This window comes from Pogoniulus pusillus, chromosome 30 (assembly GCF_015220805.1).
Source record: "Pogoniulus pusillus isolate bPogPus1 chromosome 30, bPogPus1.pri, whole genome shotgun sequence".
NCBI lineage: Eukaryota > Metazoa > Chordata > Aves > Piciformes > Lybiidae > Pogoniulus > Pogoniulus pusillus.
This window is the reverse complement of record NC_087293.1, coordinates 17,311,243-17,338,354: the sequence shown is the minus strand read 5'-3', so window position 1 is coordinate 17,338,354 and position 27,112 is coordinate 17,311,243. Positions and strand designations below refer to the sequence as shown.

Genomic DNA, 27,112 nt, shown 5'->3' with positions numbered 1-27,112 from the left:
GAGGAGGCCCAGCTGTTTAGTAAGCATACGACATTGATGTTGCTTCCTTTAAAAATAAGCACCTCCAAAATACCTTGATTTTAAAGTCAAGAGTGGCTGCCGTTGTGGGGCATTAAGAAAAGAGAGCTGCTGGCTTGTAGTTTTTCCAAAGCTTTGCTAAATAGTTGTCTTTTGCCAAGAGTGTAGTGTTACAGTTTGAGAAACTGTTTACTAATTGGCTGCAGAGGAGGCAGTGCCTTCCAACCTAGCCTAGGAATAGTTGATGGGGAAGTGGGGGGAGAATGGCTGTCTTGCAGCCCTTTGTTCAGCAAGGGCTGGGGATGACTAGTGTCAGAAAGTGTCTATTTTAGGTAGCTTTTTTGATTGTTTGCTTTTTTTTTTCCTTTCAAGCTGAGTCACATCTTGACCTATTTGGCATGATAACATGTACTTGTGCTCTAAGTGTCTAAAAGCTTAGTCTAATTTCCCCATTCTTTCAACAGGATAAAGGTGTTGACAGCTAATAGGCCTTTTGAACTAGCACGTTTGCAGGCTGATTGGCAGACTCACTAGCAAAGCAGAAAATCACTTCACTCTTCCATGCCTTCCTGTAATACCTTGGTTTAGATGGTGGCTGCAGTACAGGGCTGTTGCCCTCCCCCTCTACCCCCCATGCCCACAAACTTAATTTAGATTAGATATGAAATCTGATGAGCAGTTGATAGAAGATTGTCGTGCAGTAATAGCTGGTGCTCAGCTTTTCTCCCTGCACAAGCAGTGTGAGCTTTGTTGATTTTGTAGCCCTCTGACCTTTTCATTTTCCCATTGATACTTGCACTGCATCTGCTAGATTGCATGGCTCCGACATAGCAGATCAGGGAACAGAGCTGGCTCCTGGGAGGAAGGAGCCCCTTGGAAAGGCTTCAGTTTGCACAGCATGGTGTGTAAGTGCATGGAGAGAAGAGTAGGGCAGAGCAATGGTGGCTTGTTCATAGAAGAGCCAGCCTAGATGCACATCAAACTGAAGCTTTATTCCAGCCTTTTGTAACCCTTGTCAGAAGACTGTAGCATCCTCTACATGACTCAATAAAAGCTTTTGTGTCCTAGAGGATTTTACTCTTACAAATACCTGTTTCTCTCTGCATTTGATCTATATTTCTAACAATTGCTTGCAGAGCAAATATGTTCTCTTCCCAAGCTCCCTTCTGTTTTGCAGCTGCTCTTTATGAATGGCACAAATCCTATCCGTGCCCTTCCCACAGCATTAGGTTCAGTCTTCCTAACTCTTCTAAAATTCTCACTGGCAAAAAGAAACTGATTAATATGAGTTAGTGAGATGCAGCTTGCTTTTTTAATTAAGTGCACCTTCACTCTGGAGGTGCAGACTCATCATGTCTGCCATGTGTGTTTTTAACATGAATATGTATAGGAGCTAGAAGTTATAAACCTGCAGAATTCAAAAGCAATTGGTTAATTCCTAAGCACTACCTTTTAGCTGGGATGCTCGTTAGCCAGCTGAATAATACAGTTACCCAAGGAATGCTGCTAGCACAGCTGTTTTCTTGTGATTCTTCTTGCCCTTATAATGGGAAAAATGTTTAGCATATTTTGATTGTTTTGCCATTTCAAAACTGGATTTGGAAGTGTTCCAGAGATGGCCAGTTAATGCTCCAGAGCTGAGTGTTTCTGGACTGTGCTTTATTCTGAGAGATCTACTCTGTAGTTGGGAATCTGGTTCTTGAGGCGCCTGTGCTTACTGCCTTGTCACATTCCAGGCAGCTTTTGTGGCTAACAGTAGTTTCAGGAACGATCACACATGGTCAGACGAGATGTCCGCCACACAAACAGCCCATCCCTGAGAGTGCCTAGGGAAGAGCATGGAAATGAGGCGGGGACATATGGTGAGGATGACCTAGAGATAGAAAGGTTATTTTATCAATGTTGGATCGATTTTTGTTGTTGGTAGGTTGATCATTTGTAGTGAACTTGCCCACCAGAAAGCACTTGTTGATGTTTTATTGAAGGATACTCTTAACTTCCTCATATCTGGTGGTTTGATTATCTAAGAACTTGCTTCCCTTTTAGGCTTAAGCAAGCTTTCGGTCAGAATTGAGATCTTACTCTGTCTTGTGTTCCTGGATTTCCTTTTGTACTCATTTATGTTCTCCTTGGCATTGAAACATGACTTATTGTGTCTGGGAGGTTGAAGATTTGGTTTCTATGGTCAGGCATAGTTGGAGTTGGAGTGCAGTTCTAGCTGACCCATGCCACGCAGAGCAGCATGTTTAGACATCTCAGCTTTCTTCAGAGACACCTGACCAGTCAGCCCAGGCAACCAGCGATGGAACAAGGGGACACAGTGTCAAGTTGTGCTGGAGGAAGTATAGGCTGGATGTTAGGAGGAAGTTCTTCACAGGAAGAGTGATTTGCCATTGGAATGGGCTGCCCAAGGAGGTGGTGGAGTCACCATCCCTGGAGACGTTTGAGAAAAGACTGGCTGGGGCACTTAGTGCCATGGTCTAGTTGATTGGACTGGGCTGGGTGATAGGTTGGACTGGATGAGCTTGGAGGTCTCTTCCACCCTGCTTGATTCTATGAAATATGTACTTTTGAAACTGGTGGAATCCTTAACAGAAGCAATGTTGGCTATGCAGCCTTCTCAGCCAGCTGTCTTAAAGCTGCTTCTCCCCTTTCTTTCAGGCTAAGAGTAATGATGACCTCTTAGCAGGGATGGCTGGTGGTGGTGGAGTGACAATGACCAACGGTGTTAAGGTAAAGAAGAACACTTGTGTAGCAGCAGCAGCATCTTCAGCTCCAGGGATGACCATGAACACTCTGGAAAATAAACCCAAAACCATTGCAGGTAAGTGGATATATTGATTCTTGAAGGTGGAAGTTGGGTGGCTTTCTATTTTCCTATAATGCGTGGGGGATCCAGGCTGCCTGTCAAAGTGGTCACTAAGGCCACCATCAAATCAAACACATCCTGTGCTCTCTTCTCCCGGTTTTTAATAATGAAGTTGCCTTTTTGGAGGGTGTTTGTTTTTTTTGTAGTTATGCAACTGCTATATAAATTTATAGTTAGTATAAAAGTACATAAAAAGATATCTATGAATCTCTACAGTAATTTTATCTAAAATAATTTGCCTTTAAAAAAGTGCCAGTGCCACGAGCACTACATCTTTAAGATGGGATCACTTGTTCCAGACTGTGGATATTCTGTAGTGGTTCTGAGAAATAAGGAGAGCTTTCAGGAACTGTTCAGAAAAGCGCAACTTTGTGGTGTAATCAGTAGGGATGCAAATACGCCTTACCTTCTGTTACTTGGTTTTGCATTCAGTAATACTTGCAAAGCTGTAATGCATCTGAAAACAAAGAGTAATAATTGATCTTTATCTGTATGAATTAGATGACCTTTGAGGTCCCTTCAAACCATTCTAGAGATACAAAAAACCTTCCCTTTGGACTATCGTAATATGCAATTCAGCAGCTGAAAGCTTGCATTCAGCTGAAAGAGAATGTTTTAATTCTACTTGAAAAGAGGCGAGTTTGGCCTTGTGTGAGTAGCACTGCTGCAGTTTTGGTACAGTTGATGAGAAGCTGTTGAAGACAAGGCAAAAGAAACCTGCAAATATTAAATGTTAAGGTTGGATAGATCAAATAAGAAGTATTGGTTACTTCGAGATAGTGGTGAAGCACAGCAATTGGTAAAGCAGACCGCACTGATTCAGAATGCAGGTTGTGTGAGTGTATTGCCTGACACGTCTGTCCCGGCGTGACTGTGTTGCTGCTGTCGAGCACCCAGCCTGCTGTTCCCTATGCTTTGCTTGTAATTCGTGTCCTGAACTTTCCAACCCTCCCCAGGTGCAGGTTCCACAGCAAAGCGCAGCACTTCCTCTGGAACTAAAGAGTCCAGCTCCTCCCGAGAGAGAATGCGCGACCGCTCCCGCTTGAGCCAGAGCAAAAAGCTGCCCCTGAGTGGGCAGGGCGGCGCCGAGGCTGTGCTGGCCAAGCGCTCTCGCAGCCGCACCAACCCCGAGGCCGACGTTCGGATGAGCAAGTCCAAGTCAGACAACCAGATCAGTGACAAGGCTGCGCTGGAAGCCAAGGTCAACGATCTCCTGACACTGGCAAAAACTAAAGATGTGGAAATCTTACACCTGAGGAATGAGCTAAGGGATATGCGTGCTCAGCTGGGCCTGAACGAAGATCAGCTTGAAGGCGATGAAAAATCTGAGGAGAAAGAGGCCATTGCTGTCCATCAACCAACTGATGTGGAGTCTACCTTGCTGCAATTACAGGAACAAAACACTGCCATCCGAGAAGAGCTCAACCAGCTGAAGAATGAGAACCGAATGTTAAAAGACAGGCTGAATGCATTAGGCTTTTCCTTGGAGCAAAGGCTGGACAACTCCGAAAAGCTCTTCAGCTACCAGTCTTTGAGTCCAGAGATTACAGCTGGCAGCCACAGTGATGGTGGTGGCACTCTGACATCATCAGTGGAAGGTTCTGCTCCTGGATCAATGGAAGACTTGTTAAGTCAGGATGAAAACACCTTGATGGACAACCAACACAGTAATTCCATGGATAATTTGGACAGTGAGTGCAGTGAGGTTTATCAGCCGCTTACATCAAGTGATGATGCCTTAGATGCTCCATCATCTTCAGAGTCTGAAGGAGTACCGAGTATAGAAAGATCTAGGAAGGGAAGCAGTGGCAATGCCAGTGAAGTGTCTGTGGCTTGTCTAACGGAACGGATACATCAGATGGAAGAGAACCAGCACAGCACAGCTGAAGAGCTCCAAGCCACGCTGCAGGAGCTTGCGGATTTGCAGCAAATAACACAAGAGCTAAATAGTGAGAACGAAAGACTTGGAGAGGAAAAAGTAATCCTCATGGAATCTTTGTGCCAGCAAAGCGATAAGTTAGAGCACTTCAGCCGTCAGATTGAGTATTTTCGGTCCCTTTTAGATGAGCACCACATTTCTTATGTGATCGATGAAGACATGAAAAGTGGTCGCTACATGGAGTTGGAGCAGCGCTACATGGACCTGGCAGAGAACGCTCGGTTTGAGAGGGAGCAGCTGCTGGGTGTTCAGCAGCACTTGAGCAACACTTTGAAGATGGCAGAACAAGACAACAAGGAGGCCCAAGAGATGATAGGGGCGTTAAAAGAACGAAATCACCACATGGAACGCATCATCGAATCAGAGCAAAAGAGCAAAACAGCCATCGCCTCCACCTTGGAGGAGTACAAGGCCACCGTAGCCAGTGACCAGATTGAGATGAACAGGCTGAAAGCGCAGCTGGAGCACGAAAAGCAGAAAGTGGCTGAGCTCTATTCCATTCACAACTCTGGAGATAAATCAGACATCCAAGATCTGCTGGAGAGTGTCAGGCTGGATAAAGAAAAAGCAGAGACACTGGCCAGCGGTCTGCAGGAGGAGCTGGCACACACTCGCAATGATGCCAACCGCCTGCAGGATGCCATTGCTAAGGTAGTGTTCGAACACCCTTGTGCTCTGACAGCCCCTACACACCAGGGCTGGCTGGCTGGTGGCGACTGCAGTTCTTTTACAAGTAAAGGAGTAATTATGAGCTTAATTGGATTGAGGTAGTGTGAGGATTGATTACTTGCTCTTCACCTTTGTTATGAAAATGAGAGGCCTTTAAAAAACTCCTATGGTTACATTTAGCCCTGGGGAAACTCCCACGTTACTTATTAAAAACACTGGAACTGAAACTCTGCAACTTACTTCAACAGCATTCAAACTCCTCTGTGAGTTCTGTGTTTAAATTGTGTGCCTTCTCTAAGAGTTGCATGGAGCTAGTACCAAAGTGGTGGAAGCGGAAAGTCTCTGAGACAGCCCTCAGAGTCAGTCTGAAGTGATAACCCCACTGGTGCTGAGAGAATACATTCAAGTTTAAGCTTATTCAACCTGGTTCAGTTAAATTAGAATAAACTAATAATAAAGAATGCAGAAAGGGGCCTCCTTCTTTCAAACGACACTTTGGAGGGAGACAGATTTAGCCTAGTTTAGTTTACTGAATCCATGTTGTAGTTGTAGGTGAGAGAAAAACCAAGTCACTCTGATAGGCTTTTAAACAGTGCTTACAAAATACCCTCAGTAGTTTTTCTCTACTGATCCACCCAGGAGTGGCTTGTGAGTTGACTGGCATCCAGGTGTATATTTCTAGTAGCGGAACAGCTACTTCGACTCAAGTGTGACTAATTTATTTAGTAAGCACACCTAGTGAAAGCATTCACCATAGTCTTATGTAAAAATAAGAATGATGAAGTGTCCTTAACTTTAGGTATGCAGTTAAAGTTGCGTCTTCCTGAAGAGAAGATGTGTGCCAGATTTAATCTCTGCACTATATACTAGTTGCAAGCCAGCATGCTAGTCATGATCACCTGCCAGTTAGAGTCCACCTTCATTTAAGAGGAAAAAAGAAATAGAATTTTAATAATTACAGTTGGGTAGTGCTATTCAAATGAAAATTACTGAAACGGGTTATTTAAAGCAGGGCATTTGGTCTGTTAAAATCGACCCACCCCAAGCCATGACCTAGTTTCTCTTGTTTTTCTGACACCCTGTTTTTACTGTAGGGTTAATGTCCCTCTGCTTCTGCTCCCAGCCTGTCACTCACCTTGCAGTTTCAGGAGGCAGGCTAAGGAGCCTCCCTGCTCCTGGCAGGCAGAAGGCTGCTACCTCTTCCTTTCCCTGTTTGTTTTTGTTTAATTCAGTTCAACAGCTTTTCAGACTCCTCTGGGAACTGCTTCAGCTCACTAACACATCTCTCACACAAATGTGAATCCTGCTTCTTGGTTAAGGAAATGAATCATCTCACAGATCCACCAAGCACTAAAACTGAAGCATAGCAGAGAACAGGCTTTTATTTTTTGGCAAAAGAAATAAAATAAGGGTGAAGAACTTTCCCCCTCCACCTCCTCTCTTTTCCACTGCAGTGAGATGTTAAATTGGATCGGCTGCTCATGAAATCACAGCCTGGGCACTGTGGTGGTGGTGATGTTGCTTCACTTGAATGCAGGGTACTGCTGGGGAAGGCTCATATAATACTCAGCTTGGGAATAAAAAGAGTTTAACTCCAGCTCAGGAAAGTACTTGCACTGAACAAATACATTTCTAAAAGCTTACTCTTTATGTCCCACACTTTTATATGTCTGCAGAAATACGTTGCAAGTGTGGTAGTGACCAAACAGTGTGTTCAAAATCCAACCAGTGTAGTTGTGATAAGAGAAATTCTCTTTCAGGTTGAAGATGAGTACCGAGTATTCCAAGAAGAAGCCAAGAAACAAATTGAGGATCTCAATGTGGCTCTGGAAAAGCTTCGGACGGAACTAGATGAAAAAGAGACTGAGAGAAGTGACATGAAGGAAACTATTTTTGAGCTGGAGGATGAAGTAGAGCAGCATCGTGCTGTGAAGCTTCATGACAACCTCATCATATCTGATTTGGAGAGTAAGTGTTATGAGTGGCTTTGGAGAGAAGTAGTGGTTTCAGAACAGCTGAAGCAGATCAGTGTAGTAGTGAAACTATTTTCACTTGCCTTTCAGATCTGTTTTCAAGCCAGATGAGGGTTTGCAGAGCCCTTGCACGCTGTGGGGGGAGAAAAATCAAGTTAGCTTTGCTTTTCCAGTCTTGGTGTTAGTTGGCGTGGGAATGAAAAGCTGTGGATTGAGAATAAATATCACATCAGATAATGCTGTTTTCAAGTTGTTTTTCAAAGCAGAAGAACATATAATTACAGACTTAATAACAGTGTGCTCCTTCTGTATTTTGGAGACTGGATGATTGATTTACTGGTTTGGTGGTGGTTTTTTTAAGATTGGTCTCTCTTTTGAGTACCCAAATAGTAGGAGTTACTGGGCACCTTGAGAATGTTTGTAGTTCAGGATTTCTCCCACTTGAAGAAAGGTCTTTCAGTGGAGAAACTAGTGGAGTGAGGCCTTGAACGTTGCAAATGTTACAGCTGCCTTGGCAATATGAATGTGTTATGTGTCTCTGGGTAGATTTGCTTAGGTCATGAAACTGATCTGGGACCTAAAACTGAATCTGACAGAATTAAAGCAAGCTAAAACTTTATCTGTTGGCTCTTGCCACTGTCTAAGAAATGGTTTGGGCTTTTAATGAAATCTGTATTTACTGTATACTTGTCTAGCTCTGTGTCTTAGTTCCCTCTCTGATCTCCAAGACCTGCTCAGACATTCCTACCACAGGCTGCAATTCTGCAATTACTCATCATCTAAATAAGAACTTGGGCAACTGCACCCTGGCAAGCTGGATTTCCACAGTGCTGCTTCCAGAATCCAAACTATTAATATTCTTCCATGATGTACAAGACATAGACAAGACAGCAGAAGAAACAAATCAGGATCCCTTTTAACAGTAAGGGAAGTACTCATAGAAGGGCTTTTAAATTGGTCTGCTGTCAACAAAAGAGAATGTCTTAAGCAAGCTCAGTGGATTCAGACATGTGGCTGTCAGCTTGGTTTCCCTAAACAACTCTTCTTTATCTTGAAAGACAATCACTGTATGTATTTACTAAATTACTTTAGCTGTTTATTCTGCAATTTTTTTTGCCTTCGTCTGTTCCCAAAGTAGGAGCAGGAGCTGAGGCATGTGGTCAGTGGCTCTGACTGTTCCTGAAGTCGTTTTGTGGTCAAGTCTTAAAAAGATTGAAGCTTTTAGATTTGCATTGTGTTATTTTTTCGATACTAACTGAAATACATTAAGCCAGAAAACAGCACTGCAGTCAAGTAAACATTTAGGTATCTGCTTACTTGATTGCAACACAGCTCTGATTTTCAGATCCTTCTGCTTTGGGCGCACAGTTTGACAGCTGCCAAATATCTCACTGGTAAAAATTCCGGCAGAAAAACTTCTGCCTGGGCAGAAAATTTCAGCAAAAACTGCGCCTGTCTTTGTTGCTCATGGCTCTTGAGGTAGTTCGGGAAGTGCAGCTGGCTGCTGCCAGGTGGGGTGCATGGGGAAGAGCAGCAGTTAGCTCTCGGCAGGAAGGAGAGTGACATCTAGTGGCGGAGCATGGGGACGGCACCCAGCGAGCAGTGTGAACTAAGCTTTCTCTCTCACCGCTTCCAAACACTGTTCGTTCTGGGTTCAGAATTAAACCGGTGGTGGGAGCCTCTAATTAGAGACAGCGAAGAGCAGCAGCTCAGAAAATCTGGGGCTTGGAGGTAGTGCAGACAAGATCTAAAGGACAGACTTTTCAGTCAATCGTGTTGAAGTGATGGAAAAGCACACTGCAGGAATAAGGTATCTTCTGCTGACCAGGCTCATGGGCACTTCTGATCGTCTGTCAGCCAAATGCATAGTGCCTGTGCTTGTAAATATGGAGACTTTAGTGTAGCTTTAGGTGTTGTAAACTGCTAGTTGGAAGAATGATGGATTTTCATCCTAAATAACCAAGTGTAGTAAAGATCCATAAGGGTTTTCTTTAATTAGCTTTTCTTTTAGATGTTAAAATGTGAGGAGGTCTCACCCAGCTCGTGAGAACTGGCATAAGATCAAAGTTCCTGGGTGAATGACAGCGATGGCATGACAGCTGATAATGCTAAGGGGCAGAAAATGATCACTGGAAGGGTTCACAGAAGACTACTGTTAGGAGAAGGGTGCTTCCTAGGCAGGGTGGAGACTGTTCCTTCACAGTAATGGCTGACCAACAGGGATGTGAAATGATCTAGCTCTGGTACTTGGGACATGCTTCCTTGGAGGCTTTCCAGACACACAGTAGACATCGAATGAAGCATTTGTCACAGTGCTCTGCGTATTGAACTGCCACATTTTAGCTGTTTGCTTGCAAACCCCTGCTGTGGATGGCAGAGTGGGATTGCATTGGTTAAATGTGTGCAGTGTGTCCCTGATGCCCATCCAGACACGACAAGGCAGCTGAACCGAGTGCTGGTGCGATGAAGAGTCTGAGGAGCTGCTGTACTATATGTAACGAGTCTGAGTTCTGATAGCACAGCTGACACGTGTGTGCTGTGACCTCAGCAGTGCGTGAGGTGGCACAGCCTGCGGTGGCTCCGAGTCCGCAGGGCTGGCTGCGGGCGGGGCAGGCTGGCAGTAGGTGGCGCAGTGCCTCTGGGTTTCACTGCCGGCTCCGGGAAGGCTTCCCTAGTCAGGTAGCCAAGCTGTCACATTAGTCATCTTTAATGACTAAGGGGAGGAAAAAAAGAAACCTATTATTCTTCCAAGCAATTAATAAGAGTTGGTGGGGATTTTTTTTCCAGAAAACTCTGTCTCTTGATTTGCAGCAAATTGGTATTTGTAGGCTAACTTAGCAGGTGTCAGCCTGAAAAACACTCCCTGCGTGTTCTCTTAGCACGAGGTACAGCTGTTCTTAGGCTGTGACTGTTTAAGGCAGTACATTTTTTGGACAAGTGTAGGTGAGCAAGAAGGTTGTGATATAGCTAATGTTCAGTGAATGAATAGTTCTTTTATGGAGCTGACAGTTGTTAATTCTGCCATATCTCATCTTGAAAGGATTATGATAGCAGTTGATTTATTACATTGCCATATTTAGACCTTTTCTACTGTAGTGTTGGAAAAGTCAATTGGATGTTAATTTTCTAATTGTTACCAGTTTTAGGGGGAGGGAAGCTAATGTTGGACCCTTACAAAAATCATCTTTCTGGCTGTATCGACATGGTGTCTGCAGCAAAGCACAAGCAGCTTGCTGATTTGCCGGTTTTGGTCATCCTGTTAGTTCATCAGAATGGTCTCCTTGTTCTTCACTTACCTGAAATGACAGTTCCTAAACCATTCTGTGATTCTCCTTTTATCTCTTTCTTGTTCGTGCTCCTTTAAAGGGTGAGACTCAGTCATGGTAGAAGCACTTCTCTTGCCATACTGATAGCTTCAGCACAGAGGGGTGGACAGGGTTTGGGGTGTTAGAGAAGAATCATGGTGATTGTGAGGGTGCAGAGAGGAAGGAAACCACAAGGCAGCTATACGGAGAACTGCTGCCTGTGTAGCTGTTTTGGCTACTTGAGTTTTCAGGCTGCAACAGGTAACACAGTGCAGAGAATGGATGGAGCTCAGGCTGTAAGAGATGAAATCGCTGATCTTAGCCTTAATTTCTCCCTGAGCCTCAAATTCAAGTGCAATTTGGTAGTTCTCTTCAGTTCTCTTTTTCTAATCTCTTGGATTTACTAGAGAAAACTGTTTCCAACAACTGCTGTGAATTGCTCTGTACTGTTTATAGTAACTGCAGAGTATTCAGACCATTGTGCTTTACTTCAAAGCATAAATATACTAAAACTTAATGGTGCATTTCATATCTCACCAAAGCTCCAAACAATGGCATTACACAAGCTTTATCTCTGGTCTGTGGCTATTTTTAGGTGAACTCCAGCTTGCTTTTAGTAGTAGAGCGAATGTTATGTTTAAGAATGCATTTTGTTTGAACTGGCTTTAAAAGAGGAAAGGGTCACCCACTAAACTGTTTCCAAATGCCACGGGAAGCTCTTGAGGGCATGCTGGCTGGCTGTCACTGTCAGAAGTTATCTCAATTGCAGTGGGTTTTTTCATCTGTCTAAAGGAAAAAAGGGTGGGGAAGGGGAAGGACTTGTAAAACTTTGACCTAAAGCTGACATCTCAATGCTGACTTGGTCTCAAACCAGTTATATATTCAGAGACAAGCTAAGAAGGGCTGTGCTCAAATACCATGGCAGCATCAGATGTGAGTGGCATGCTCTGCTGGGCTTATCTTCAAAGCTCAAAGCTCACTTGGATACATTTTAAACTGGGCAGTCTTTTAAGGAGCAGATAAATACAGAACTATCTGTCTAAGGGTTTCAGCTTTTCTAAGCGTGAAAGGTTACCATGTGTTCAGGCCAACAGAGGTTTGTCATGCCAGTGGAGATATTAACTGTGGCATTAAAAGCCTCTGTGCTTGGGACTGTTGAGGCAAAATTCAAGAAATTCAAACACAAAGATTTTGCTTTTCATGGCTGAAAAAATGGAAATGTTCCTCTGAGCATAGCTGAGGCTCCTCAATGTACACATCCTCATAAATCAGCTTAAATATGTTCTTAGCCTTTGTTGCCACTGATTTAAACATCTTGAAATGCTTGCTGGTGTCCATTGAGTGTGCTTTATTGGTAACAAAAGCCCAGAAGCCCAGCAGTGCTGAAGGGATAGGCTCACTTGGGAGCACACTGGTAGCTCTTGGCAGAGGAGTAACTCTGAAGAAGCCCTGGTTTACAGGGCTGCCTGAGAGCTGAGACCCAAATAAAAGCACTGGAAGTTTTCCATGTAGGACAAAGAGCTGCAGAACTTCACTCTGTCAACCTGTGTGTGTGAACCTGGGCACCGAAGAGTCAAACAATTATCCTGCAATTCCACAGATTCCTGCCACAGTTTCATGTTTTGAACAGCCTGAATTTATTAGGCACCTTTAACCTTTTGGTAGGAAGGACATTTCAAATATATAAGAAAAGGATTTGTCTCCAGGCATCTTGGAATAATGAACCTCCCAAGCAAATGCATTCAGTCAGTTGGCCTACAGCTTGTACAGGTAGGAAATGGCTTTGTCAAGCTAGAGCAGAATTCATCCTGGAATCCAGTGAAGTGACACTGGTTAGAAATTTGTCCTGAGTTCTTCTTGATGAGTTGCTCAGTTATAGGACTGGAGTAATCACATTGTCCCCGGGCGTTGAATGAAGTCATTAATGAGTGATAATTGCAGTGCTGGGCTGTCAGACAGCCTGGGGGCAGAGACTGGTGCTGGTCAAGCTGCCTTGAGAGCATAAGGTGATCTCTAGGCTGCCTGTCCCTGTCCAGTAAATACAGCATGTTCGTCTTCAAGGAGGAGCTTGATAGACAAGAAAGTAAGATCCTTGAGGCCATGAGAAGCATTTTCTCCCTCTTGAAGGCATGGCTATGAGTTATGTCAGCAGCTTTGTGGCAAGGAATAAGCTGAATCTAAAGGCTTCGTGTAGCCACAGCTCACATTTGAAGAGGGAAACCCACCAAATATCCATGCTTTTAGGACCCTTTAGTGTTACATTACTGCCTTGTTAGTTTGCTCTTTGTTACTGCGTTGTCATTTTAATACTTTGATAGGTAGAGACTGGGGTTTATGTAGGAATTGAGATTGCTTCTGCTGCTCCCCTCACCAGTGACAGAGAAGTATGCATCCACTGACATTTGCTGTCACATTCTTTCTGCTCATACTGTTTTTCTCCAGATGGCTTTGGTTATAAAAATGTATCCTCTGAGTAAGGTTTTAAAAACATTTGCTTTTAAAGTAAACAGATCCCTGAATAAGATTTTACAGATAATTTTACTTTCTTTTCAGATACAGTTAAAAAACTTCAGGACCAAAAGCATGACATGGAAAGAGAGATAAAGAATCTTCACAGGAGGCTCCGGGTAGGCTAAGACCTAAAACCTGAAGAAATTGTGAACTTGGAATGTTGTAAGAGCTGCATGTGAAAAGTGGCAAAGCCGTGGGGTGGGCTGTAATCCCATTCACAGAATGACCTCTGGAGGGGCACATGCTATGACAATGTGCTTACCTACCTGCAGACACCAAGGAACCCGTGGGGCCTGAAAGATGTGGCTGTGGGCCAGGGAGAAAACCGTCCTGCATCTTCTGAGTTGCAGGGGGATGGATGGATGGATGGATGGATGGATTGATTCTCTTCCACTTTGAACATTTTCTTTCTTTGTAGAAAAGAAGTTCATGCCCATGGAAGCTTAATTGTCTCCAGCACAACTTTCTTCAGTTTAGCTTGCAAGTTAGGCTGTGCCTCGTGCCTTTATCACTGCTCTAGATTGGTTCCCATTGTAGCTTTGGGAAACTGTGGATAATGAGGATAACTTCTGTTTTAAGCTTCCAAATTCTTTAAGTGTAAAGTTGAATTTCCTTACAGGAGGAGTCAGCAGAATGGCGTCAGTTCCAAGCCGACCTGCAGACTGCAGTGGTTATCGCAAACGATATCAAGTCTGAGGCCCAGGAGGAGATAGGAGACCTCAAGCGTCGACTGCACGAAGCTCAGGAGAAGAACGAGAAGCTCACCAAAGAGCTGGAGGAGATCAAGTCACGCAAGTATGCATGTTGTCTGTCTTGTAGCTGGGCAGCAGTTATGGAGATCCACTGTTTCGACTGAGAGCCTGAAGCTGATAAATCCTGTTGCTGAGAGGGTCTGTATTGCAGCAAGCTGCCAAACACAGACTTTAAAGGCTCAAAGGAGCACTTACAGGAGCAATATTTGTGTCTTTATCCTCTGTGTTTACACCATCCCAAGTTGAGTTTGGTGCTTTTGACAAACCAGGTTGAAGTGGAGGATTTTTCATGTTTAACAAGTGAATATCATTTCATAGAATCGTTTGGGTTGCAAGGGGCCTCTAAAGGTCATCTCTTCCTATCCCCCTGCAGACAGCAGGGACATCCTTCACTAGAGCAGGTTGCTCAGAGCTTTGTAAGGCTGGCAAGAGGAGGACCCTGGATCCCTTTGACTCTGAGGGGTTGTTTTGTGGTGACTTTCTGTCTCTGGGAGCTCACAGTGTGGTTCCACATGTCTCTCTCTCTCCAACTCCCCAGTGTCCCTTAGCCTACCCATTTTTTCTCCTTGTTCCCATCTCACACAGCCATTTTCCCTCATTGCAGCTGTCTGCAGAGAGAGGCTGTGGCAGTGCCTGCAGGCAGAGCTCTGGCCAGTTGCATATTCTTGGGGTAGCTCAGTCTGAGCCCAACCATCCCTTGCAGCCAGTGCAAAGGAGACTGTGCCCTTTCTGTGAGTGGGCACCGTGGTTGAGCTTCCTCAGTGCTGCTGAGCTTGTTGCCTTACCTCTGGGCTGGGAGAGAGATTTCTGTGAGTGGTGAGCATAAGGTGATCACCAAACTAAGTAATTTGATTCTCACTAGTACGTTTCAGCCCTAACTGTAATGGTTCCATTGCTGCTTGCAAGTGAACCTTTGAGGTTACAGTTATTGGGTTTCTAGTTCTAGTCAGTATATTCATTACTACTCCTACACAAATATCTTTGAGATTGGAATCACTGCAGACAAAGAACAAAAAGGGACCTGCATCAGATTCCTTGTAAGTGGTATACCTGCTGCATTGGAGGGAAGGTGGTAGGGAAGTCTACTGCAGTGTCTGAAGCAAAAAAACAGTCAATGTTTCATTATTGCAGACTGTAGAAAACAGATTGCTGTAAACATTCTTGTCTAGTGAGTGACACAATACAGTAGCCACTATAAATATTCTGTACTCAAAATCCAATTAGTGTTTTTTGAAGTGATTCATATGTTGCCTAAAAGTGGATACCAGAACCTCCTTAGTACTCATTGGAATTGTTTTCAGATTATGCAGGTGAAAAATAATCCTCCCCTCTGAGCTGATTATTTCCATGCGCAATATTTAAGGCTCTCTTTTTTTCCGTCCTTGTGTACGTGTGTGTGTGAGAGAGGAGCAGAAATTAAGCCTTAAATCACGTATTGATTGGATAGAATTTTCACTTGGTACTTAAGCTCTCCAGCTGACAAGCAGTAAGAATTTACAGTGATAATTTATTCCTAAATTACAGTGGAAAGAAAACCAGATTAATGTAATGAGCGATTTGGACCATAGATTTTAATTTGACTTCAAAATTGTGTTGATTTTTCTAAGACTTTGCATGCTAAAATGGTTTTTAAGTTCTTTAAATGGGCTGCATATTGATTTCAGGCAGGAAGAGGAGCGTGGTCGAGTGTACAATTACATGAATGCTGTAGAGAGAGATCTGGCAGCTCTGAGGCAGGGAATGGGCCTGAGTCGCAGATCCTCCACCTCCTCGGAGCCAACTCCCACTGTAAAAACACTCATCAAGTCATTTGACAGTGCTTCCCAAGGTAATGGTTTTCAGCTAGTGTGATACCTGCACCAGTTTACAATTTTGCATGTGTTGACAGATGCTTCTAATGGCTTAGCTGATTCAAAGTAAAGTTGTTTTATTGTGCTGTCATGACCTGTAAGTGGTGACTGAAACGAAGCAACCAAGGTGCACAACAGATCATTCACTGTGGTTAGGTGCAAGCATCCTTTTTTTTTTGCCCTGTCTTTATTTTTCTTGACTGCTGCATTGCCAGTGACTCATATGCTAAATGCTTTGATTCACTGCCTCTGTGTATCAGAAATACACAAACACATAATGCACACATAATGGTAGCTGGCAGCACAGCTGATTGCAGCCTGCCTCTTAAAATGGGATCTTAATGCAGCAAATTAAGCATTCTGAAAGCCACCTAATAGCTAGAGCCAAGTTTGTTTCTTCTAATAACTTACATTCTTATAGCCTGAAGTGCTGAATGCTTAAAATATGGTCCAAGCAGTCTCATCTATTAAAAGATACAGGCAATATCTTCTAAAATTAACAAGACCTCCCTGCTGAGACACTGGATTCTCCTGCAACTCTGATTGTGGAAACAGCTGCTCTGGTCCTCTTCCCTGCTTCAGCAGAGTGAGTTACTCTGGCATGGGAAGCTCTTGAGTCTGACTGCGTCCAAGGCTTGGTATAGATTCATCCATTTCCCTCTGCAGGCCTTTAGGCTTTGAATTTGCTTTACAGGAATAGTGCCGCTCTGAGTCCGTGATGCGAAGGGCTTGGCTAGAAGCAAACTCAAAGTCCTGTGCTGGTTTTGGTGCAGAAGAATCTCCACCCTGGCAATTCTATAAATGTGTTGCCATGCTTTTGTTCTTTGTTCATGGGTACTTACAGAGCTTTCCTTGCCTGGTGTTAATTTTAAAGATCTTTCTTTTTAATCTGTCACTGGGTCAAGGTGCTTATGGCCAGAGTTAGTTTGGTGAAATGATAAATCACTTCTCCCTTCGGTCCAGTCTTTTATTTCAAGAGTCTACCTGCTTTCCTCCTCATTATTAGAGACTTAATCATGCTGTTAAGTAATCAAATGTCTGGTTCACCAACTCTGTGTTTGTCTGGTTTCATAAGTTTCAAATATGTTATTTGTTTAACCCCAGAATTTCAAGGACTCTCATAATATGTAGTACCTGTGGGCTTTAGCTGGAAGCAAGAGAGGAGGAGGAGGTGATCTATGTTACCTTAAGTCTTGTCTTACTGGCAGACCCAGGAGCCTGCAACCATCTCTTTATCTGGAGATCAGAGAACTAGTAATGCTATCATTTATATCAGCCAGGGTACTAGTATCTTGCACTTCAGGATACTAGTCCACCCCCAGAAAACTCCTGGGTTTGCTATGGATGATATGCTCAAGATGTGTAATTAGAGAGGAGTGAATGTGTAGGCATGCTTGTGAGTGATGCAGTCAGTTACTCATTGAAATTCTGAAGGCTGTGATCTGGTAAAACCAGATGTAAAGGCCAGGGTGAGAGCTGGCTGTAGCCAGTCTGCTGTGTCACTGCAGGACAGTGCAATGCTTCACCATGGCTTCTCTTCTCTTTCACCTAGTTCCAAGCCCTGCTGCTGCTGCCATTCCTCGCACTCCCCTGAGCCCGAGTCCCATGAAAACCCCCCCAGCTGCTGCTGTATCCCCCATGCAGGTGAGTGTCTTAGGACTGCACTTAGCCCTTTGTAAGGAAGAGCATGTGAAGCTGCAGGTGGCAGTACACCAAACTGGCTGACTTTGGGGGGCCATCATGATAAGATGTTGCCCTAAGTAACTACCAAAATGTTCAGTCTAGCAAAAGTCTTTCCCTGAGAACGATGTCAGCATCACTTGGAAGTTAAGGGTTCCCAACCCTTACTATTCCTGTGCTCCTGAGAAGCATGAGAGGAAAATTTGATCTGTGTTCCTTAGTTCTGGGGTTTGTTGGTCAGTTTAATCCTACCTGGCATGGAAACTGCAGCAATCCCCTTTGGGCACTAGACTGGGCTCTGCCTGGAGTCTGTCAGCAGTCCTCAGTACAGAGCAGCCCATGTTGCCTGGGCTTCCAGTAGTAAACCTGGCCAGAGAGGAGTTGAGTTACTGTGATTGATTATCCTGGATCATTTTGCACTGGCTAAGAGCTTGGCCAGTTGGCGATTGTGCTGTGTGTTCTGTCCTGTCCCCTCTGAAGCTTTGTCGTTTTGCTCAGCTGCTGCTGGAGCCTCCGTGTGTTAAGACTGGGTCAGCAGTGCCCTGGTGCCCAGCTGCACAGAGCACTGCTCATTCTGTTATCTCACTGGCTGCATCAAGGGAGATTTTGCTAACAGCCGACAGGTTTAAAGACAAAGCAGAAGGGACCAGATTCACAAAGAAAAGTCAGAGCATGTACTCTGGTTTACTCCTTTACTAATCACTAATTCTGCTGCCTTCAAAATGTCATAACCAGAAGCAGCACAGCTTGGTTCTTGCTGCAGGTCAGCTTCATGATTTGGTGCTGAATCCTCTCTGTGCCCACTGAAGAACCTGTCCACATTGGCTTGAATTGCTCTAGCAGCAGCACCTGGAACAGACTGGCTGTTCTCCTGTGCTCACACTGCTGCAGCTTTTATTCGTTTAGAAAGGGATTTCATAAAGCAAATAACCTCAAATGTTTTTGTGAGAGATTCTGCTACCTCTTGGGGCTCAGCCACTGCTGACAGCAGTTTTCTAAAGTTAGATGTGACAAGTTCTCTGACAGATGCTTTGTTCCTGTTGAGCTGTCTATACGTTTCTGTTTATTCCTGTGCTCTTGTAGGAAGAGGCACGCTTAATCTCATGTTCTGAAAGGTTAGAGCAGAGCTTTAGCAGAGAGGAAACTTTTGGAATGAAGCCTAAGGCTTATTTCACTTTGCTTACCTTTAAATTAACCACGAGCCAAAGAAATACCTCCAAATACTGCAAACCTGCTCAAGTTTACAGGTCTGGAGCTGATATTCTCAATCTGCCAGAGTTACTTGAATTTGGATTTCTTCTGGGGTAGAACCAGGTCATTAGTAGCTGGACACCCATTAGTGAGACACATTGCCTGAGGAGCAAAGGATGTGTAAATGAAAGTGGTTTCTATTGTCTTTGGAAGTAGGTGGTTTTCTTGAAAGTATTTGTAATTATCCAGAGGAGGCTGGATTTTGTGACCTCAATTATATAAATTGCATTTAAAGGCAATTTTCTGCTCAAGAGATAAAGGTTTGGTTTCAAAACCATTTTTCATCCTTATTTTGATGTCCCTGCCTTGTTTTTCTGCTGTGCTGTTTTATGGAATGCTGGTGTATTTGTTGACTGTGGTGTTGGCTCTCTTGCAATTGGAGAGCAAGATTTTAGTAAGTCCTATCTTAAAGAAGTCATCCATGGTTTCAGGTCTTGAGAGAAGGTAGAGGGATTGATATCTCTGGGGGTGTTGCAGTGCTCATTATCATTTATCTCAGCTGCTTTTAAGTGCTGCAAATACTGCAACACAATTTAGGAAGAGAGGCAGGAGAATGCTCTTCAGAATGTAAAGTCAACCCTGCTGAGTTATCCCAAAGCTTAGCTGCTGTGCTGCTGAGAGTGACCAGAGCAGATGCCTAGGGAGGAGTCCAAGGACAGTGAAGCCTTTCTGTTGCTTTCCCTGAGAACTTTCTTTCTCTGCCCTATGGAGAATGCCAAGTGGAGCCAGATAAACATTAGTTGATTCATCTTCCTCTCATTTGCAGTGTGTTAGTCACCTCGCTACTACGGGTAGTTGTCACAGTAAGGCAATAAGGAACTAGGCACAGTGAAAGTAAGCCCTGTCTGCAGTGTCAACAGCAGCAAAAGACAAACACTTGGCTTTAGAACAAGGAGACAGGGCCAGTGCACATCAGGTTACCAGCTGAGCAGTGCAGCCACTTTCTGGGAATATCTGTAAAGGATGTTTTGTTCTTCAGGGATAGCCAGAAGCAGAGAGGGTGGCAAAGGTGCTTGCTTAGCCAGCACTGGGCCTGCTCCCTGGGTTTCCTGGCCAGAGCTCTTACCCTGCAATGACAGCCCCAGAGTGAAACCTTCTAACCTCTTTATTTAACTGCTGTAACAGTTTCCTTGGGGGTGAGGAGGGGCACGAAACAGCTCTCACTTTGGTACAGGCCTTGTTCTTTACTTGAAAAAAACAAATGTTTTCCTGAGTGGCTGAACTTCAATGCAAGGTTGAAGTGCCAGCTCTTAAGGGAAGCAGTGCTAAGGACTTTTGAGTGTGACTCAATTGTAGTCACTTTTGTCTGCACATTTAAAGGAATAGCCTTTGTAGTACGTGCAGGGGGCTTGATAGGCAAAGGGCTGACCTTCTTCCTGCTGTGTTGGCAGTTGTGCTCTCCATCTGGTCTCCAAAAGCACAGCTGTAGCTTGAGTCTACATGATCAGTAGGTGACCCTGTGATACTGCCTGTGCTATGGGATGCTGCAGACTCTATGCTGTTAACTTCTTCTAATCCCAGTTCTGGATTTGTCTGTCAAGCCCACATGATTTGGCGTGGGGAACATCTGAGCTTTCTTATCTTGCAAAGATAAGGCTCGTTTAACCTTCTCACCTCCTCCTGGGCCAGACACAGTGCTGAGTTTTTGGAATAAATGCATTACTGGGCTGATTATGATTAAATATTGGGATCTGCTGGAGAGGACAGAGTGAATAAAATGTACTATAATTTGCAATAAGCTCTTTTGTAACTAATCCAAGACAGCAATTGTGGGTGGTTTTCCACGAGTCTTCAGCGGCAGAAGATGAGTTTTGGTAACTGTTTCTCCTAGCAGAGGGTAGTTGGAGGCACTGCAGCCAGTGCAGCATTATGTTGATTTGCCAGGAAAAGGCAGAAGGAGGTGGAGGTTAGTGCCAGATCCAGCACTGCCCTCTCAGCTCCGTGCAGGAGGCTGCTTAGCTTCAGCAGATCATGCTGAACCAGACCAGCTTTGTACAAACAAAATAGAAAGGAAGGTGAAAATTAATACAAAAATGCTGAGAGACTTCCTAGCCTTAATTTGCAACATTGATCTGAGGAAGAGGTTTTAGTTTGAAGAGGTGGGTGTTGCACTGTCAATGCCCAGTGTGTGTCTGCATATGTTCAGCTGGCAGATCGGCAGGTACAGTGGGCACAGCCCCTTTCACCACCTCCACTTTTAAAGCTTCTGTTGGTTTTCGAGGTCAGGTCAGTACTAATGTTGTATCTGAGTTTCTAAAGCTGCTGTTGCATTTCCCTTTGGATGTGTTTTTACCTTTCTGCTTAACACAAGTGCTTTTCCATTTCAGAGGCATTCTATAAGTGGACCAATCTCAGCTTCAAAACCCCTTGCCACACTGACAGACAAAAGGCCGAGCTACGCTGAAATCCCTGTCCAAGGTATCCAGTCCAGGTCATTCAAACTGCTGTCAGCTGTGCTATTAGTACTCTAAAAATTGTATCTTTGATTTGTGCCCAGTTTCTGGTCAGCATTGATTTGTAGCTGAAGCATTATGATATGTTTTTAATCATCAAACCCTTTTCATAGACTACCTCAGGCTCAAAGTTTTATTCCTTGTTTCTTCTCCCATGGTGACCTATCATAAAGATGCTTTTTGGAATCTCCAGCAAGCCCCTGACTGATGCTGATAGCTTGGCAACGCTCTGAGGCCACTTGCCCAATCAAGCTAAGACGCTTCCAGGGACATACCTTGTAGCTGGATGCTAGCTATTCAGAATCCACACCTCTGGGGCTCTGTGTTGTGTAGCTGCAGGGCTTTTCCCCCCAGAGTAAAACAAGGCTGATGGTTGCCATTGCATTTCATGGGAATAAAGAGAGCCCAACTTGTTGAGTATTGAATCTTCAGGAGCCAGATGAAAAATGGAATGGGATGAAATTGAGTGTTGATTTATCTGTTTCCCAATATTTCCCCGTTGTGTGAACTTTGTTTTGTCTCTCCAAGCCCTGCTCACAATGTGCTCTTCCTGTGAGAATGAATAGCTATCATGTGGTGGGTGTAGCTCTCTGATTAATGCCTGCTTCAAGGGTTTTTTTGGGTAGATGTTTCTCAAGATAATCCCTATATGACTCCAGGCTGAATATTTCCTCTCAGTTTGGTATTCCTGAGGTCTGATGCTTTCTAAAGGCTTGTTGGGTTTTTTTTTCTCTGTAGCAGTCCATAATAGCCTGTGTGTACCAGATTTCCTTCTTGCTTTTGTTGGATGCACAGTGAGGTTATTTGTACAGTGGGGTTATTTGCACAATGCAGCTGGAGCTTTAATTTTAGAAACCTGGATATTTTTAGGAATACTGAAATGCCTTTCCAAGAAGATAGCTTAGGATTCTTTAATTGCTGCAGGGGTCATGTGTTTGAGTTTGTCTCCCCAAGATGAGGTCTGTGCTTTATGTGGGTTTTATGTTTTCAGGAGCAGGACTGCATTCCAGTGGAGAGTGTCCCAGACAGAATTCCTCCTTCCAACTATATAGATCTTAAAGCATCTCTGCAGCAGTGTCATGTTTTAACTAGCTAATGAGGGTTTGCTTTTTTAAGTCCTCATTTTCATTATTCTTTTTTTTAGTATTCCAGGTACTATTTCTAAGTGTTTCTCCATGGGAGTATGTCAAAGTTTTGTTACAGTCTAGAGGTTTTATTGGAAGGAATATTTCTTCAGTACTAGAAAATGGCTTTGATTTGATGCTACAGAAAATGAATTTTGTTGTAATTTGGTTTTGCTCATTGGCAGCAAACAGAAGTAATCTTTCTGTACATCCTCTGAAAAAGAACCTTTTGGGGCTTCACTGCATGGATGAGGAAAGAAGTATCTTTTGAGTTAAAAAGTAATAAAAAATCCAACAACAAACCAAAGGAAGAAAAGAATTCTGGAGGACAAAGTGATGTGCTTTCCCAGTCCACAGTGGGAGTGGCATATGGCATACTTTTGGCCATGTGCTAATTAAAGAGTCCCTGCTCAGCCTTTTGGTTTAACAGTTCTGTTTGTATAGACAAAGGCAAGTCCTTAGGGAAAAAGGACTAAGGAGGTCCTGATGTATTGATAGTGAACTTCACAGATAATGAGCAAATTGAGGCCTTTTCTGTCATGCAGCTACAAACAGTTGCTCTCACTAAACCAGCCAGACTCAGGCACTGATGTTCATGACTCATACCTAATGTTTTACACTGAAGTGGGATCTTTGTTAACGCTGTTCTCTCTTCCTTTGCTTTGCCCAGAACATTTGTTGAGAACATCCTCTACCAGCAGGCCAGCATCGCTGCCAAGGGTGCCTGCTATGGAAAGCGCCAAATCTATTTCTGGTAATGCCACAATCTTCAGCTTATTAGTATCACTGGCAAGCCTCATTTCAGTGCTGTACTTGGAGAGCTGCTTTAGTTTTTCAAGAGAGAACGTTGGTTCTTGTCACAAAAGCTCTCTTTGGCTATTTGGAATACCTGCTTTTTCTGATGGAGTTTTGGGGAAAGAAGCTGAAGTCCAGTGGTAAGCTACTGTTGTGGTTTGCTGGGTCAGGTGGAGCCAGAGACTTTGTAACTGCTGCTCTAGTGTCGGCGTTGCACATGCAGAGCTGCACCAGCCCAGTGGATGGATGTGAGTTATGCACGGAACTGTTGACTGCTGTCTCATCTTTCCTTGTATTCAAGGTATATGTGAGGAAAGAAACTGTTCCTGCCTGTCACTTTTTACTGCTTGGATGTAGGATTACCTTTTCTAACTGAGCAACTCCATTTTTGTTTGTGGAAAGAATTGATGGTTTCAAATGAGAGGACTGTTCTTTTTTGGGTAACAGGTGCATCATTATCCATTAACTAAAACATAGGAATGGGTTTGCATATTACCTAGCAAAACTTCTGCCCATCTTGTAGAAGAGAAGAATGTTTGCAGTGAATAATTTAGTCCATTTTGTCACTGGCATAACCCCCAAAGATTCTCTAGTATGACTCAAACAGTGGCTGTTGCAACTTGATGCTAACCTTGGAGTTTTGAGAAATGGATTTGCTAACCAGAAGTTGATAGAGTGGTGGGAGTGTTAGTTTACTGCCAAACTGACATCTCAGTATCAGCAGGGCTTCTAAAAAAACAAATCTTTTAAGATTTCTCATTCAGAAGAAAAATTGTTTAGCCTTTGATAAAATGAAGCAAGCTGTGTGGAATGTGGCTGAATGGTCTCAGGTCAGTCTCTGATGTACTTGGTGATGTTTAATTAATGTCCAAAACATCACAGATGTGCCAGTTCTTGATGAAAATTAAGTGGAAGTAAAGCAGCTGTCATCTCTAGACTGCCCTGGCTTTGGGTTTCTTTTTTCTTAACTGCTTGAAGCTTAGCAAGACAACTCCTTAGAGTAGAGATGAGTAAGTGATTTTGCATTCGGACTCCTTCTCAGTCATTAAGTCCTTCAAATCCCAGTGGTGATACTACATGAAGACACATTTGTTTGCTTCAAGGTCCTGGCTGAATCACACATTGGTAGTACAGCCTAAATCTTGGACATTTCCTAAGGGGAAGGTGTCAAGGCAAAGTGCTGAAGCCTTGTACAGTGTTGGGTATGGGTCTCTGGGCATGGTCCTGGCAAGCTTTCCCTTTGCACGTGATAAATACATGGGCATTCTCCTGCTTAGTCTCTCGCAGAAGCAGTGAAGAAATCAAGAGGGATATCAGTGCCCCAGATGGAGCATCTCCAGCGTCCCTCATGGCAATGGGCACCACCTCCCCACAGCTGTCACTCTCCTCTTCCCCAACAGCCTCAGTCACCCCTACCACCAGAAGCCGAATCAGGTAAGAAGCTTTTCTGTGCTGCACTGGAGTCTGTTAATTCCATAGCTGCCTGTCTGTATCTGCTATGTGGTACTGGCACCAAGGCTGCAGGCTCATCTGCCACCCACACTAATCACAATCTTCAAGAGCTTCAGAAAGTCAGGGTTTTGCAGCTCATTGTGTGTCTTAAAAGCCAGACCAGCAGAGAGGCTTTTTGGAGCTTAGGAATTTCAGAGCAGAGCTGAGCTCCACTAGCAAACCAGGCAAAGTCATCACTAATATCACCTAGGTGGAATGCCACGAATCCGAACTCACAAAGTAAGCTATTGGCATGTTGAGCAAATCTTGCAGAGTGACTTGGACCACACAATAAACTCTCGCTTTGTAATACAGCTGGAGACAAAAAGCACCGTGCCTAGGTTTTGGTTCCAGCCACTGCCAAGTCTGCTGAGTAGCCAGGAGTGAAAAGGTCACAGGGTTAATTGGCCCCCAGGTGAAATTGTAAGGCAAGTCTGAGTAACAAATGGGCCGGCAGCCCTCTTCATCCCTGAGATAAAAAGATGAGTGTGATGAATTGAACATTTTCCTGTCTGTAGCCTTAGCAGTCAAAGGACTTCTAAGTATTTAATCCTCATGTTATGCAAGTGAAGTTTGCTGAGCCCTGCTTCACTGCCTGGGAAACTGGCAGGCCAAGGTTAAACTGCTTTCTCAAGACTGTTTAACACGGAGCTTCCTGCCAAAGCTTTTGTCCAGCAGAAGTATGAAACCCTCAGCCTTCTGAGGCATTTGCAACATGTCATAATTACTTTAGAAATAGGGAAGTTCTTTAGTTGTGGGAGCTGTTGAAAAGGATGTCTCTGCAATCAGCTGAGGCATGCCTCTGCTGCTGTCCTTTCACTGGACACCAATTAAATGGCGTTTGGAGCTGCGGGTGCTTTCCCAGCATTAGTTAGTAGTGTGTATGTGCTAGCACCTACATTTAGACTGACTACATGCAGACATTAGAACACCTCTATGTGAACTTGGATCTGGTAACGCATGAGACTGCTTGCTGGCAGCCTGCAGCAGAGAGGGTGGCACTTGATGGTAAATTGTGCAGTGACAGTTCTGACATCATTGCTCTGCCACCTGGCCATTAGCTGCAGTGCTGAGCACTGCTAGAGGAGCTGGCAGTGGAGTCTGCAGCAGTGCTGTGTGGTGAGGGACAGGCTCTCTGGAACCGTCCTCAGAACGTCGCTGCTTGGCTGCAGTTTGTGCTCAGGGTTCTCTCTGTTCCCCTACCTTCTTCTGGAAGTTGTGTAGAATAAACAGTTATTGCTGCAGTGCACTAAAACAAACACTTGTGGTTTACCATCCCCTGTGCTTCGCTGGCCCTTTGGTTTGGAATGGAGCTGACCTCATGCTCTAACTCACAGGATTTATTTGTCAGCCCATTCCTCATTGTCCCCTACAACATATGCTGATTTGTTTTCTTCAGCAGTGTTTTCAAAGCTGTGAGAACCTGATCTAAGCCATGTGCTTCCACTGCCACCTGAGAACAGGCTGTGCAGCTCCCTCCTGAGTGAGCCTAAGGCAAAGGGAGATTGAGTTGTCCCAGATCTCACTTCTGAAGTCACTTCTGTGCTGCATAACCTTCCCAATGTTATTTGGTTCAGTCATTGATGTAAAGAGTGCCCCAGCTTGGGTTGTTGAAAGAGGAACTGCTGGAGGAGCTGAAGTACAGAACTTGAAGCATCACTGTGGCTGTGTGGTGCTTGTGGGGTTCAGATGCAGTCATCCATTCATGCTTTATTTCCTGTTTAAAATACCCCATCAGCAGCTCCCTTGTCCTGCCGAATCTGTCAGGTTAGCAGTGAGGCTGGGAGGCTCCCACTGCTATCTTGCCTGCGAAAGGCACTTTCTGCTTGCTGTTGATTCTTCTGCTGTGCATATCTTCATGACTGTTTCAAATGTTATCTCTTCCTAAGCAACTCAGATCTTGCCATCTGTATTTCAGCAAAGGCAGCCAAGCAAACTGCAATGCATATACCTAAGATTAGTGCCTTAGAAGCCTTCCTGCACGCTGGCACATGTTCTCTTTGATGTGTCGAGTGACAAATGGGGGTGCATGGAACAGTCTCTGGTGTTCCCGTGGTAGCACACGTGCACAAAGAAGTCCGCATTCCCTGCCTGCTTTCTTTTTCCCTGGCAGGACCTGAAGGGTTGCTACCTGTAAATCTGAGCAGAGAATGCCCTGCAAATACTCTGCATTTCCACATTCCGTCTCTCTTTCAAGTCACTAAATGGGTTGTAAAGAACAAAGAGTTGAAGATTTGAGCGTGAATGATACAATCTGTGTCCTTTTGGAAGGATCCCAGAGGAGAGACTCGGGTATCATCCTGGTGGATGTTGGGAGAATCTTGCTTACACCTGCAGAGAACTCTTTTTAGAGGTGGCAGATAAGGAGGTCTTTGCAGTCTGGATCCATTGGTAAATATTTGACATTTCCAAATGGAAAGCATTGAAAATAG

The 27,112-nt window shown here is 44.2% G+C and overlaps 1 protein-coding gene across 2 annotated transcripts in view; it reads left to right on the top strand.

Annotated features, from left to right (window-relative positions):
* The window catches only part of SPECC1L (sperm antigen with calponin homology and coiled-coil domains 1 like), a 65,115-nt gene that overhangs the window by 17,185 nt on the left and 20,818 nt on the right, over positions 1 to 27,112 (top strand). For both annotated transcript variants that reach the window (XM_064168124.1, XM_064168125.1), the window contains exons 3-12: positions 2,680 to 2,842; positions 3,844 to 5,477; positions 7,256 to 7,463; positions 13,327 to 13,400; positions 13,904 to 14,079; positions 15,701 to 15,864; positions 17,439 to 17,530; positions 21,145 to 21,235; positions 23,065 to 23,148; positions 24,467 to 24,623. In XM_064168124.1, coding sequence (XP_064024194.1) covers positions 2,680 to 2,842; positions 3,844 to 5,477; positions 7,256 to 7,463; positions 13,327 to 13,400; positions 13,904 to 14,079; positions 15,701 to 15,864; positions 17,439 to 17,530; positions 21,145 to 21,235; positions 23,065 to 23,148; positions 24,467 to 24,623 — 2,843 coding nt within the window. The remainder of the gene's footprint in view (positions 1 to 2,679; positions 2,843 to 3,843; positions 5,478 to 7,255; positions 7,464 to 13,326; positions 13,401 to 13,903; positions 14,080 to 15,700; positions 15,865 to 17,438; positions 17,531 to 21,144; positions 21,236 to 23,064; positions 23,149 to 24,466; positions 24,624 to 27,112) is intronic.